Source organism: Malus domestica, chromosome 02 (genome assembly GCF_042453785.1).
Source record: "Malus domestica chromosome 02, GDT2T_hap1".
In the NCBI taxonomy this organism is placed as follows: domain Eukaryota; kingdom Viridiplantae; phylum Streptophyta; class Magnoliopsida; order Rosales; family Rosaceae; genus Malus; species Malus domestica.
The window spans coordinates 18,075,479-18,091,010 of NC_091662.1; the positions used below are offsets into that span (position 1 = coordinate 18,075,479).

General features: G+C 37.6%; 1 protein-coding gene across 1 annotated transcript; it reads left to right on the forward strand.

Moving 5' to 3' along the window:
* The first annotated feature begins 2,813 nt into the window (after positions 1-2,813).
* On the forward strand, positions 2,814-3,738 carry LOC103405450 (EPIDERMAL PATTERNING FACTOR-like protein 2). The gene is made up of 2 exons (XM_008344456.4): positions 2,814-3,167; positions 3,289-3,738. Exons 1-2 carry the CDS (start codon positions 3,042-3,044, stop codon positions 3,547-3,549), a joined length of 387 nt encoding a protein of 128 aa, XP_008342678.2. The 5' UTR covers positions 2,814-3,041; the 3' UTR covers positions 3,550-3,738.
* The last annotated feature ends 11,794 nt before the right edge of the window (positions 3,739-15,532 follow it).

Consider the following 15,532-nt stretch of genomic DNA (forward strand, 5'->3'; position numbering starts at 1 on the left):
CGATTCAATGTTCTCTGCGTCAAAGCCATACCAACCAGTTTGATACCAATCTCCATCGTAGACATATCCAACGAACTATCCAGATGAACCACAAGCTCATCCACACCGTGATTTTCCATAAATATCAGACTCCTTACCTTTGACAGCCACAAAGATACCGCAGAGTACTTTGAATACACAGAAAAAACCTTAGGAACACTCACCGGTAACAGGCGTATAGCCTTTATCTGTCTCAAATCTTCTTTAAGAATCAAAGGAAGTACAATACCAATGGCAATAAAAGCATAAACCTGAACATACCTACCATTTGGGGGCAAAAAGGGGTGAACGCCTTTAAAGCTGCCAACCAAATTCTCTCTAGACCCATAAATGCAGTTCCAGCATTCAATGCTATCAGATCTAATAGTACCCACATTGATTCCATCCTCACAGAGCCCACGTTTTTTGTCGGACTACCATTACCACATCGAAACCATTCGTACAGAGGAGTAAAACCCCAACCCCCAAATTGAACAGCCAGTGTAACCCTAACCCCCAAATAAAAGAATGGGAGGGATAAAAGCCTTGCCCACTCTCCTCCATACTAACCCCCCCCCAACCAGACTAACACGACCCCCAATCGAAGAGAATCGAAGAAGGAAGGAAATCTCCACTAACCCTACTTAGTCAAAACCCCAACAAAGGAGCCCCTCTGCAAAATCGCCTAAAAATAGATCCACCACCACCCAAGACGAACACAGATACAGCAAGGAGAGGGCAGCCCACTCCCGCACGATGACACGCACAACGGCGGATTCTCACAGAGGAGAAAAGGCTCTCACGACGGAGAGAACGACGGGAGCAGATACAACAGGACTTTTTTAGAAGAAAGGAGTAGGGAACAAACTACTTCACTTTTGATCAACCTGTAGCTTGCATATATGGGTAAACATCCCAAATTTCTTTATTCTTCTGATGACTAATTATAAGTTGTTATTTACATAATTAATATGGTTTATGGTTAAGAAAAGTAGGAAGTAGAAATTAGAGAGATAGTTGATGGCTCTTTCTATTTTGGTTAATCCTCATTGAGAAGTTACTGCCTACTTGATTACATGATTCCCATAGGTGGTTATACTTGGTTAATCCGCATTGGGGGACCATGCGCACCCTAGGGATGGTCATGCCTGGTTAATCCGTATAGGACCATATGCATTCTAGAGGTGACTTCCGCTTGGTTAATCCGCATTAGGCGGTCACTGCCTACTTGGTTAGATTAGATCCATAGGTGATCCTACCTGGTTAATCCGCATTAGGAGATCATGCTATCAGATAGATGCTTATAGTTCCGCCTAGTTAATCTGTATTAGGGAACCATATGCATTCTTGAGTTGGATTCCATTGAGTGGTCTAAAATCCCAACCCTTGTTCTGTTTCGTTGAGTTAGTCCGGAACCTTAGATTCTTGTGAATAGAAATTACTCATAAATGACACTTGCTTTATCAAATTTTGTGAATCAATACTTGACCGTAATGGTTGATTAGCATAGTTATATTATGCATCTTTGGGTCATTGATTGATTATTTTTAATGATTGTAGAATTGTGTTGGAAAAATGTGTGATATGGCTGAATGACGAATGAAAATTCTAATTCTCATATGGTTTCGTTATGTAGACTAAAATCTAGTGAGACATGCTCGTTAATGCCTCGAGAATCTCAAAGATTAGTACAGGGTGAACTACGAATTGTTTGATCCCGTCTTAGGGTACATAGGCAGTCTAACACATAAGTTAAATGCAGCTATGAAATAAAAGGAAAGTTATTGCGTGGTGGAACCATCATATTTATATCCACATGTCATGCTCTAATTGATTCTTAATGGTAAAATCCAATTTCTTTAGTGTCACAAAGTAAGTTGGGTTTTTCTCTAAGGTAATGCTAGGGAGACCAAAATTTCTAAATCAAATTATGTAAACCAAATGATGTGGATATTGGTGGTTGGTGATTGGTGATTAGATTATTAGTTAAATATTAATTAACGTGCTTATTTTCAATTGATAACATATAATTTGATTTGTAAATTTGATTTAAAATTTAGTCTTCCCAATATTATTATTTTCTCTCTAAAGTCGGGTAGGATAGCTTGGAGCCTTGGAGTCCAATACACTTCAATTCTGACCCAAACGGACCACACCCGCCACCCATTTTAGTTTTTCAATCTATTCGATACTTGCTGACGGTTCACATCTTGGCAGTAAAAAAAATAACGAATGTGATTCGATTCGAAAGAATGATGAAAACTCAACTTTTCGATTCACATCTTTTGCAGCATGCCATGTGGAACTGTGAATGTGATTACACTATCATGATTCGGGGGAGAGAGAGAGAGAGAGAGAGAGAGAGATGGCGTGATTATGTTGTGCTACTGCTGAAGTGCTGATCAGATTCAGACCCACCGCAGCAAGAAATCCCTGAAAACAACTGCCTTCGAATATTAAATAACAATTTTTTCCCACCAAAAAAATAAAAATTCCACTGAAAGCGAAAACCCCCAAAAATCCATAGCTGTAAAATCCATGTCCTTTAGCGCCAACTGATCTCATATCTAGTGGGGTTAAAATTTCAGTGAATTTTCGCTGTTGGGGTTCATTGTCCTCCATCCCAAATCTAACCCTGCTGTTTTTTTCTAGTTCTCGTCCTTTCTTCCTTCAAATTTTTATAAAACATTTTGATTTTACAGGACTCCCAAATCGAGGCTTTAAGTTATTCCCTTTTCATACCTCCTTTTTACTGGCCCCTCTCTGCCATTTTTCTCATTTGTCCATCCATCTAAGCATCCATCCACATTCACGTTCCATCAGACGATCACCTCAAAAACCCCCATTTCTGCTGCTCCTTCAGAAGCACATCAAACTTATATATTAACCTGTCTTTCTCTTTTAGGGTTTCTGACCCTTTAGTTTGTTTATTCACATCAATTTTCCCACTTAAATTTTCACAAGCCATTTCATTATTTTGTCCCTCCCTCACCTCCAAAATCTTCCTCTCCGCTTCCACTTTAATGGGTTGCTTCCACTTTTACTCAATTTCCCTTATGTTTCTCTTGATTCTGTGCCCAACCCAGTTCAGATTTTGTACCAAATTGGCTGAAAGCAGAGCAATTCACAACAAAGTTGTCATTTCCCAGGTGGGTTTTTATCCAGTGGACTTGTTCAAAACTTTCTCAGAGAACTTTCATCAAGCGCCTGTGATTTGAACCCAAAGTGATAATTTTTTTGGTTGTTTTTTGTGTGGTTTGATTTGGGTAGGCAGGGAATGAAGAGAGTAAAGTGAATCTGAGAGGTCAGATAGGTTCGAGGCCTCCAAGGTGTGAGAGAAGGTGCAGCTCCTGTGGGCACTGCGAGGCAATTCAAATGCCTGAAAATCCCCAAGCAAATGCAATTACAGGCAGCAAAAACTCTTCCAAAGTTGTATCCAGCATTGCTTATGCCAAAGGTGATGAGAACTCCAGCAACTACAAGCCCATGAGTTGGAAGTGCAAGTGTGGCAGCTCCATCTTCAATCCCTAATCATGATTAGCTTGTTAATTATTTAATTAATTATGGTTTATTTTAGGTTGAGGAGGAGTTTGCCCATTTTTGGATCCTGTAAATGGATGATATATCATATGATAATGATACTAATTCCAGAAAAAAAAAAAAAAAAACTAAATATTGGTTCCTTATGCTCTATCTAATTTCAGCTCCCCTGTTTTTTTTATCAAGTTTTAACATTTTTGTAATTTTATTAATTAGCACTATAAATATGTACTAATGCAAATATCATCGTTTGGCGGCTTGAACCCTGATTTTCTTGTCCATTTCTTGTTGTTTGTATGATGGAAAATGACAACTCCTTTGCTACTTTGGACCCGGATTTTTTATTCATTATGTTACTTTATATTTTTTTTTTTTTGTGAAAGTTATGGGAACCGGATCCCCTCCTGAGTATTCGGACCCGAGTCTTCTGAGCAACTCATTTGGATTCTTGAAATTTGATCTAACGGCTACAAACAGGGAATCTCTCTAAAAATTATAATAATTGTAGCCGTTAGATCAAATTTTAAGGGCAATGATTTGTTGTTCAGTAGGCTCTGGTCCCCATGCTCAGGAGGGGATCCGGTTCCAAAGTTATGGTATAGTTTACTTTTCTTAATCACCTTAACTAATCTAAATTGCTCTTAATTATGCATATCGCTTGTAGCCAATGTATGTATATGCCCATACATGATATTTGATAATAATAAGGCTAACTTGATAGTTTGTCAGATATTTTTGTTAAATTCTACGTCTAGTTAAACTTCATGTTGGTCCGTGCAAGTTGTCATATTGGTTAACCTCTAATGCTTATAGTTTTCCTATTTTTATATCTACTTGTAAATAAAAGATTTTATGTTCGAATTTTGTGAATGATGAGTTTGATACCAATCATTTTTCTTAATCCTTAATGTAAATATATTATTGTAAAAAACATTTAAAACCATACATTGATTAATGAGCATAGTATAGTATAATGGAAATATGAGTTGGGTGGAAGTTGTAAGCACGGAGGGTTGGAGACCTTGATTTCTCACAGATCGAATCTTCTGCATCCAGAATGCGTGTGGCATTTCTATGGCCTCAGTCATTGATTGACACATATTAAGTGTCTGACAACAAAGTTAAAAAAATGAAGTTTATAAACACAAGTCAGTCAATAATTGAGGCCGCATAGAAACCACATCTATTTTGAATGCAAAACATTTTCTTAGGGTATTTCTTGGTTTTTTGTATGATGGAAAGTGACAATTACATTTGTATTATAATACTGTGGCCTTGCTTTGTGCACAACTGGACTGAAAGGACAATACAATACATGATTTTGTGAGATTTTACCTCTTCAATAAGCCACCATTTCATCTTCTCAAGAGTTAATATGGCATTTTACATGGAGATAACTTAACGTAACGACTCACCCATTCACCACTTTAAACTGCGTTTTGTTCTGTGCTGCTCTCCAACTCCAAGTACGCTTCCCATTTCCCAAAAATGCTCGCTCTCTAATTCTTCTTAATTAAGAGTAATGATATTCATACCATATTTTTATACTATTTTAGGTGGCATTTGATGTGGACAGTCACATCATTTGAATTAATCAGATTTTTAAACCCCTCTGTTTTTATGCTGACGTAAACTACGTTGTTAGTTTGCAGTTAGTTGTTTTTTTATTTTTATTTTTTTACTATTATTAGAGGAAGAAGAAGAGTCCGAAATTATTATAATAATTTAAAAAGTAATGATAGAGAGACTAAATTCTGCAAACTAAATGACATGAAAGTAGATGATTGAATTATTACTTAAACATTAATAAACGTGTTTATTTCCTATTGGTTACACATCATTTAGTTTGTAAATTTAGTTTATAAATCTAGTCTTCCTAGCATTATTCTGATTTAAAAAAATGGATAATTTTTAACCCTGGACGCATGGGTGGCTTTGTTTGCATTCTCAACTTGCCTACTAGAAAGGCCAAAAATGCTTAGGTGCTCGGAATTTGAATAAAAGATGCTACTCTTATCATATATTTGTATTATCATTTGTACCTACCTCTATTAGTAAGATGGTACAAATTGAAGAAGTTGAGGTTCCACCATAAAACGAGTTGACAATATGGACAGTATTCCAACTACTTATAAACACATGCAAGGTCCCTCATTTCATCAATGTGGGATTCATTCTGAAAGCACCCCTCACTTGTGGCGAATAGTCAAGCTTAACATATGGACAATACAACTCGAGTAATGTGGAGTATGTGTGGATGTAGGGCTTCAAATGTGGAACAACCTTGCATTGATTGTTAGAATATGAGTATGAACATAACATTGGATCCGGTTATAGTGGTTTGAGTTTTGAGGACATGAGATTCTACTAGGATTGTGTTTAATCACATGTTAGTATAGATTGGATAGTTGAATCCTATGTTGATTCTAATAGGAGAACAGTAAGAAAAATATTTAGTATATACACACTAGACACTGCTCTTGCAATGCCCTTGCTCATATTGATTCAAAGTCCTATTCTTTGAGAGCACTTGATTATTGCTAAAGAGGATAAGGTTAAGTGTTACAAAGAACTTTCATGGCTTCATCATCTTCATCTAGTGTTGCAAGTATGTTCATTATTCGATCTTTGAAGTTATAAAATTGTTCTTGACTTTTGTGGTTCAATGGCATGTCTATGATCTATAAGAGCAATTCCACCCCTAAAGACTTTGCGCCAGCACCCAGCGCATTTATCCACTTAAGTGAACAGTAAGAGCAGTTCCACCGGAGCAAAAAGAGGCCAGCACCCAATGGAAAAAACAGGTTGGGACTCAGCCAATCCACTTCAGCCCGTGTGTTTGCCTGGCACCCAGCCCAAGATGGTCTCCAGACCAGCCCATTTTTGACAGACCTTGGGACCGGGCCATTTATGTTGTTGCGCCTGGCGCGTGTCCTACACACGCGCGTGGGCGCGAGTAGCAGACAACAAAATCAGAGGCTAGGCCCAGTGGCACAGACGCACTAACATCTCCCTCGGGTGGGTGACATGGCCCAATTTCTGTCGTTGGATTTCCAACGGCTAGTTATTCTAGACCGTTGGATTTCTAATGGTAAAAAAATTTTGAATTTCACTTTTAAACTGTACCGTCTGATCACAGATCAACGGTCCACGTTTTTCCCCCAAAAAATTAAAATTAAAAAAAAAAGGCCCAACGGTCAGAATTATGACCATTGGCCACGTGGCAGCTTATAGGCTGTTGGATTTGAATATTTTTCAAATCCAACGGTCCAGATTAATTAACTAAATTAAAATTTATTAAAAATTATGAAAAAATGTGGACCGTTGATCTGTGATCAGACGGTCTAGTTTAAAAGTGAAATTCAAAATTTTTTTACTGCTGGAAATCCAATGGTTTAGAATAACTAGTCGTTGGAAATCCAATGATTAAAATTGGGCTACGTCGCCCACCCGAGGGAGATGTTAGTGTGCATGTGCCTCTGGGCCCAGCCTCTGATTTTGTTGTCTGCTACTCGCGCCCACGCGTGCGTGTAGCACACGCGCCCACACGTGCGTGTAGCAAACGCGCCAGGTGCAACAACACAAATGGCCCGGTCCCAAGGTCTGTCAAAAATGGGCTGGCCTGAAGACCAGCGGTGCCAGCCAAATACATGGGCTGGAGTGGATTGGCTAAGTACCAGCCTGTTTTTTCCATTGGATGCTGGCCTCTTTTTGCTCTGGTGGAACTGCTCTAACAAGATATGTGTGTATGCATCTTACATGTGGTATCAGGGCCATGGGTGACTATTGCTGTTGAGTTCAAAAATTTTGTTCAAGAACTTTAACAAAATCAAATTTGGGTGTTCATCAAAGAACTGTCGAAACCTAAAAATTAGTAAAACTTGCATTTTTATTAGTTTTGATACAAACGATGTCGTTTAGACTAGATAGCCGTTAACTCACCTTTTAATTAAAAGTAGAAATATGACCATTGGAAAATCTTGGTTCTCTCTCTTGCTTCTTTCATTCTCTCTCGCTCTTTCTTCGCTCACTCTCTCTGGAGATTGCACGACTGTACACCATGACTTACGTCGATCTATGATAATCGCAGAAAAACTTATCTTAATCTTCAGAGGTATGTACATAGATTTGAAATATTGCTGCAGTCTACATAATTTTTTTTTATTTGAACATGCTTGAGAAAGATAGCAAGATTAGAGTAATATGAATTATGAAATTTTCGATCATATACCTAATTCAGTAAATTTTCTTTATTTGAACATGCTTGAGAAAGATAGCAAGATCAGAGTAATATGAAATATGAAATTTTCGATCATACCTGAGTATTAATTACTGAATCTCATTCAATATCTTTCAATCTAATCAATTGTTTCCACTGCCAATTAAATACTGCATTAATTGAATCTGTGTAATTGGAAATTTGAATATGCAGATACATGTGATGCAAATTTGGGCATCTTTTGAACATGAATCTGTATATAATGTTCATGGTGAATTGTTTGTTCTATATGTGTCTTCTTTTATTCATTGTGTATGATTTGAGTGAAGTGGATAGAAATCAGGAATCGAACAAGATTCAAAGTGCTGATTTCATTGTTGCATTTTGCAGTCTCACTTAAATCAATCAATTTGGCATTTGTGCCAATACTCACTGGTGGAAGCAACTATTAGAAGTGGATGAGAGATATAAAATTTTTATTGACACTAAATGAGTATGGCATTGCACTTGATACACCAGAACCAGCGCCTCTCACAGATAAAAGTACTAAAGTCGTGAAGGCTGATTTTGAGAGGTGGACAAGGGCAAATAAGGTTGCACTTTCAATATTGAAAAGTTGAATGACTGACAATGTGTGTTGGGGGATTAAGAAGTGTGATATTGCATATGATTATATCAAGGCTATTGAAGGCAAATTTAAGGTATTATAAAAGGTCGAGATTGCTCAGCATATGACTTTACTCACTAGCTACAAGTTTGAAGGAAGAATTTTTATCAGAGATCATATTATGAAGCTAACTAATGCTGCTGAGAAACTTAATTCTATGGATGTCAAAATCTGTGAAAAATAATTGGTGTTCATGATCTTCCAAGCTTTGCCTCAGAAATCAACCAACCGAAAGTCTCTTACAATACTCAGGACAAATCTTGGATAGTGGATAAGCTTACAACCCAGTGTGTACAAGAAGAAAATCATCAAAAGCAAGAGAGAAACAAGGAAGTTGAATCTGTCAACTATGTGCAAGTTGCTAAGAACTTCAATTCAGGTAAATTTTCTAAATATAAGCATGATGATAAAACTATTGTGCCTGCTAAGAATTTCAATTCCTCTAAGTCTAACAATTTTAAAGTGAAGACTAAAAACATAGAAAAGGTTAGATGTCATCATTGTAAGACTAAGGGTCCCTATAGAAAAAATTGGGAAATTTATAAGGACTGGTTAAGGCTTAAAGGAAAGGCTGATGTTTATGTTTGTGAAAAATCAAATCTTATTGAAATCCCTCCTAATTCATGGTGGTTTGATATTAGATCATCAATTCACATTCAAACTCATTTGGTTTCATAATGCAATTGGATGATGTTTTCCTACAATGAGAAGAAACTTAATATCTGCATCAAAACTAGTTAATTAGAATTATGTTTTCATTGGTGATGATATATGTGTTAAGTTTTTCAATAAAGGTTCATTAATTGGAAGGGCATTCATGCATGATCATTTATGGAGATTACAATGTACAATAGAGGAAAATCGAACGCATGTTTGTGAATACCACAACCAAAAGGATGCATGGTTCTGATCACACTTTCATGCTTTGACATAAAATATTGGGACATATTTCAAAAGATAGGATTTCCCAGTTGTCAAAATTAAATTTAATTCTTTCCATTGATTTTAAAAATGCATCTTTCAATGTGTTCATTGTTTAAAGGGAAAGATGACTAATGTAAGGAAATTGGATGCTAAAAGAAGTCATAGTTTACTTACACACTGATATATGCGGTCCCTTTCCTATTAAAACCATATGTGGAAATTCATATTTTGTGAGCTTTATTAATGATTTCTCCAGAAATTGTCATATTTTCTTGATTAGTGAAAAGTCCTCAGCTCTTAATTGTTTCAAAATCCATAAGTTTGAAGTTGAAAAATAGTTAAATTTAGTGATTAAAATTTTTAGATTAGATAGAAGAGGGGAATATTTTGGTAGGTACACGGAAGCAGGCCAATAGAAAGGCCATTTTGCTTGTTTTCTGAGCAACAAGGGATTGTGGCACAATATATCATCCCCTGGTCCACCTCAACAGAATGGGCTGGCAAGGAGAAGAAATAGAACACTGATGGGGATGGTAAGGAGCATGATTACCATATCCAAATTGCCTGGATTTCTCTAGGGTGAATCTCTAAAAACAACAAATTACATACTAAACAGAGTTCATTCGAAAGCAGTGCCAAAAACACCCTTTGAAATGTGGACAGGTAAGAGACCTAGCTTTGATCACTTCCATGTTTGAGGTTGCAAGGTTGAAGCCAAGTTTTATAATCCAAATAAGAAGAAGCTTGATTCTATGACTACTTCATGTTTTTCATTGGATTTTCTGAGAAGTCAAAAGGTTTCAAGTTTTATTGTCCTCAAGAACATACTAGAGTTTGGGAAGAAAAAAAAAAGAATGTATTAGAGTGCAAGAAACTCATAATGCAGTGTTTCTTGAACATAAGGATGTATCAAAATTGGTACAAGACATCTTTGTTATTAAAGAAGTTGAGCAACAAACTGATAGTACATCACAAATGAATTATGAATCTGTTCCTATATTGACATAGTTGCGTGCATCCAACTTTGATTTAGATCAAGAGATGGATGAGACTAGGCCTGGTAATTCCTGACACGACACGACACGACATGAAATTAACAAGTGTTCAGGTCAACACGATAACGAATCGGGTCGTTATCGGGTAACCCAATAAGCACCTGTTAAGATAACGGGTTGGTTCGGGTATACACGTGGGTAACACGATACACGATAAGCAAAATATTAATTTTATAATTTTATAACCCTAAAAAATACTATAATAATTATATATATTAATTTAACAATTTTATACCTCTAAAAACTATAATAATTATATATATATATATATATATATATATTAAAATAAATATTAAAAATTGGTGACCATTGGATCGGCTTAAATATATATACCATTCAATTTCTTAGGTGTTATACGTACAAAATAAATAAATTTAAATCTACTTAATATATATATATATATATATACACACTATTGAACTTGATGGGATACGAATTCTACGAAACTAATTTCAACGATCCCACCGTCAAACTTGTTTGTATATGCTTTGAGATCACATCAGCAAAAAATCGCAAAAAACAAACATTCAGAGATCAAGTAACGGGACAAAACTTTTCGACGGTTATCAACGAAAAATCACGATTTAATGGTTATTTTAACTTTGATTTTAATGATTTTTTATAGCTACACTCCTTAACCCTATATGAATACAATGAATGAACTCGATCTTCAATTTAAAATATTTACACTAGTGGATACCACAAAATCTTATTTTATACTTTGTTGATGCACAAAATCAGTGAGGATTTTGGTACAACAAAAAGTGTCAAGTTTGTGACCTTCGCTAGATTGCTCCGGTCACTAGTGTGGATAAGTATGTAAATGGATAGAGACAGGGAAGCAAACACAAGGTGTACGTGGTTCACCCAGATTGACTACGTCCACGGAGTAGAGGAGTTCTCATTAATTGTGAAGGGTTTACACAAGTACATAGGTTCAAGCTCTCATTTAGTGAGTACTAGTGAATGGTTTAGTACAAATGACATTAGGAAATATTGTGGGAGAATGATCTCCTTTTATAAAAGAGAGTTTATAGCTTTGTTCTGACATTGACACGTGTCGTGTTGTGATTAGCTTCTGATGTTGACATATGTCGCGCTATGATTGACTTCTGATGTCGACACGTGTCGCACTATGATTGGCCTCCTGGTTTGAGGGAAACTCTTTTGGGTTCTTGACGATATAACGTTAACCGGTGCTCAGTAGTTTCAAGATTGGTCAAGTATGGGACAAACAGTGCTCCCCTAAGTTCCCGAGTGAGAGAAGCTCCTCGGTTGGGGACTTGCAAGATCCAAGCTGCTGAGTAATCATGAAACTTCTAAGTACCGAAGTGTGGTATCGTTTTCACTTGCCTTATCTGTCTCATAGGTGGATGTGGCATCTTCTCTGGAAGTATTTTTCCTCCATCCAGAGGTGGTATCTTTAACCGGTGAAGATGCACAAGGTAATGTATCAATTTCACTTAAAGCTTACTTGTAGTTTCAGGCTTGGTCAAGCGCGATACAAACTATGTAGTATGAGTCTCCCAAGTCACCGAGCTAGGAGATCTGCCGAAAGAGGTGACAAACAAGGTAAGCAATCAGAGCTCCCATCAATCAGTCTCATATCAGAAGTTTGATTTCGAGTTCCGGCTGATTGTTCTCATTCTCCCTATCTTGCAGGCAGCAGAAAGGATAAAGAGAAGAAAATGGAGAAGAGATGATATGAGATACTTTTGCTTTTGAATAAGTAACTTTCCACAGGCTTATTCTTGAACTGGGCTGGAGGGTTTTCTAGTTTCCTCCAGAGTATAAGGCCGACTCAAGGATTTGAGGGTCAAAACAAGTCCATTAAATCAATAGTGCATTCGACCTTGATGATATGAGATACTTTTGTTGTTATCAAAGTAATAGATGAATCGGCACGTGTTTTGTTGTGCTTATCTCCACATGCTTCCTTATATCCTTCTCACTTGCCTTATCTGTTCCTCAGGCAGATGTGGTATCTTTTCAAGAGCAATGCCAGGTAAGTAATCAGGCAAGGAGTTCCAGGCATTCAGTTCCTGACTGGAAGCTTGATTCCAGGCGCTGACTGATTGCTCTTTTTCTCCTTGTCTTGCAGGTAAGAACAAGGGCAAAGGAAAAGACAGGGAAAAAGCATGATATGAGATACTCTTGCTTTTAACCCTGATGATATAAGATACTCTTGCTCTGGTGTGTCTTGTTTGCAGAGGTATTATCGGGGGGAAAAGAAGCTGAGTATTTCGATAGACTCTGCAGAGTGTGCCCTCTCAGATGTGAAGAAAAGTTGAGCATTTTTTTTATTTGTAGGTTTGCCTGACTGTGGAGGATGAAGGTCGACATATATAGGAATCATCCCAACAACGAGTAGTAACGATGTTCCTTTACGCTTTTCAGTCATAGCAATGTAGTGGGAGCTGCAAGATTCACGTGTTTTAACTTTGTCAGAGCATTTTGAAAAAGTGGTATGTGGTATCTGGAAAGCTGATGTTGCGTGTGAAGATTGCAAACAAATTTTATCCAAGGAATCTGGCTCTCGAAGTTCGAAGAGGGGTGCCTCTTTGGTTTTCTAACAAGCAATCTTATTGGAAATTTGGCTCTCGAGATTCGGAGAGCGTTGCCTCTTCGATTTTTGAACAAGCAATCCTATTGGGGATCTGGCTCTTGAGATTTAGAGAGCAGTGCCTCTTCAATTTTTTAGAAAACAATCCTGTTGTGAGTCTGGCTTTCGTGATTCGGATAACGGTGCTTCTTCGATTTTTGAGAAAGCAATCCTGGTAGGAGTCTGGCTCTCGAGATTCGGAAAGTGGTGCCTCTTCGATTTTTTAGCAAGTAATCCTGTTGGGAATGTTTTCTCGATATGAGTAAAGGTTGGGCATTTTTGCGAGTCTGCCATGCCACGGAGCACAGAGGCTGACACACATAGGGACTCTCCAGTTATCAAGCACTGTGATGTTCCTTTACCTTTGTGGGTAATGGTAGGGTAGCTGAACCTTCAAAATTTATGTGTCTAAACTTTGTCAGAGATCTTTGGCAAAGTTATCTATAGTACCCGAGGAGCTGAAGTTGCGTGTGATGATTGTCGACATATTTTACTGAAGAAAATCTACTTCTCGAAATTCAAAGAGTGGTGCCTATTCGATTTTTGAACAAACGGGCTTACTGCCATTTTTTATAGGGGCACCAATTGTGTGCAAGAAGTACGTTTAGAGAGTTATTGTTTGTAGGAATTTCCTCTTATTTTCGTACTTCAGAGATTTATTTGACCTCATTTTTTCTTCATCATTTCTGAAAATGTCTGGCACATCCGACCGTCGTTTTCACTTGAACTTTGGTGAAGAGGCAGCCATGCCTCCTCAAGATAACATATGGCACCCATCCTTCTTATCCGTTACTGGTCCCCTTATCGTTGGGGACTCTATGATGAAGAATGATATGACCGCTGCGGTAGTGGCCAGGAACCTTCTCACTCTCAAAGATAACAGACTACTTTCCAAACGGTCTGATGAGTTGGTTGTTAAGGATTCTCTGGCTTTCAATGTTCAGTGTGCAAGTTCTGTGTCTAATATGGCCCAACGCCTATTTGCTCGAACCCGCTAAGTTGAATCATTGGCGGCTGAAGTGATAAGTCTCAAACATGAGATTAGAGTGCTCAAGCATGAGAATAAACAGTTGCACAAGCTCGCACATGACTATGCTATAAACATGAAGAAGAAGCTTGACCAGCTGCAGGAATCTGATGGTCAAATTTTACTTGATCATCAGAGGTTGTGGGTTTGTTCCAAAGACATTTATTGCCTTCGTCTTCTGGGGCTGTACTGCGTAATGAAGCTCCAAATGATCAACCTCCAGTGCCTCCTCCTTCTGGGGTTCTGCCCAGTACTGAGGCTCCGAATGATCACCATTCGGTGCATTCTCTTTCTGAGGCTCTGCCGACTGCTGAGACTTCCCTTGAGCAACCTTTGTGAATGCTCCCTCTTATTTGTTTATTTTGATTCATGTATATGTACATATTTGTGACTTATCGAAGATATTAATAAATAAGTTTTGCTTCATTTCAACGTATTGTGTTAAATACACCAAATCCTTCTTCACTAAGTTCTTTGAATTTTTTCTTTTGTTGAAGCTTGTATGTTGAAGCTTTATGAGTGAAGCATTTAGGTTGAGGTAGTGCTCCCTTAATTTCCCGAGTAAGGAAAACTTATTGGTTGGAGACTTGAAAGATCCAAGTCACTAGGTAGTCATGAACCTTCCAAGTACCGAGATGTAGTAGCATAAGGTAAGAGTCCCCCAAGTCTCCGGTCGAGGGAGTTGACGAATGAGGTGTCTTGCTAGTAGCCAAGTTTCCAAAGTAACAAAACTTCACCGTTTTCCTTTCTAAATGGTAGCCTAAAAATCCTCTTTCATATATATTTGTTATGAAAGTTGTTAGGCCCAAAGAAGATGAGGCCTAGGCCTTTTTTTTTTTTTTTTTTTTGAATTTTCGATTTTTTTTTTGAATTTTTGAATTTCCGAAAGAAAAAAAAACAAATATATATATATATATATATTTAAACTTTATAGGTGAAGCTTTGTAGGTGAAGCTTTGGTGATGAAGCTTTGTAGGTGAAGCTTTGTTAGGTACCATGAATTGATTTTGCTTCACACTATCTTGATCAAGAGTGTGTGAAGCTTTTGGCATTTGTAGTTGAAGCATTGGTGTTGAAGCTTTGTGGGTGAAGCTTTGGTGTTGAAGCTTTGTAGGTGAAGCTTTTGTGTTGAAGCTTTGTAGGTGAAGCTTTGGAGTTAAAGCTTTTGTAGGTGAAGCTTTGGAGTTGAAGCTTTGTAGGTGAAGCTTTGGAGTTGAAGCTTTTGTAGGTGAAGCTTTGGAGTTGAAGCTTTGTAGGTGAAGCTTTTGTGATGAAGCTTTGTAGGTGAAGCTTTTGTGTTAAAGCTTTGTAGGTGAAGCTTTGGAGTTGAAGCTTTTGTAGGTGAAGCTTTGGAGTTGAAGCTTTGTGGGTGAAGCTTTGGAGTTGAAGCTTTTGTAGGTGAAGCTTTGGAGTTGAAGCTTTGGAGTTGAAGCTTTGTAGGTGACGCTTTTGTGTTGAAGCTTTGTAGGTGAAGCTTTTG

Excerpts from the sequence above, each read along its gene's own strand:
- LOC103405450 (XM_008344456.4), top strand. The coding sequence starts at position 3,042 with ATGGGTTGCTTCCACTTTTACTCAATTTCCCTTATGTTTCTCTTGATT. Across the intron at positions 3,168-3,288 it reads ACAAAGTTGTCATTTCCCAG|GCAGGGAATGAAGAGAGTAA; the intron begins GTGGGTTTTTAT and ends TGATTTGGGTAG.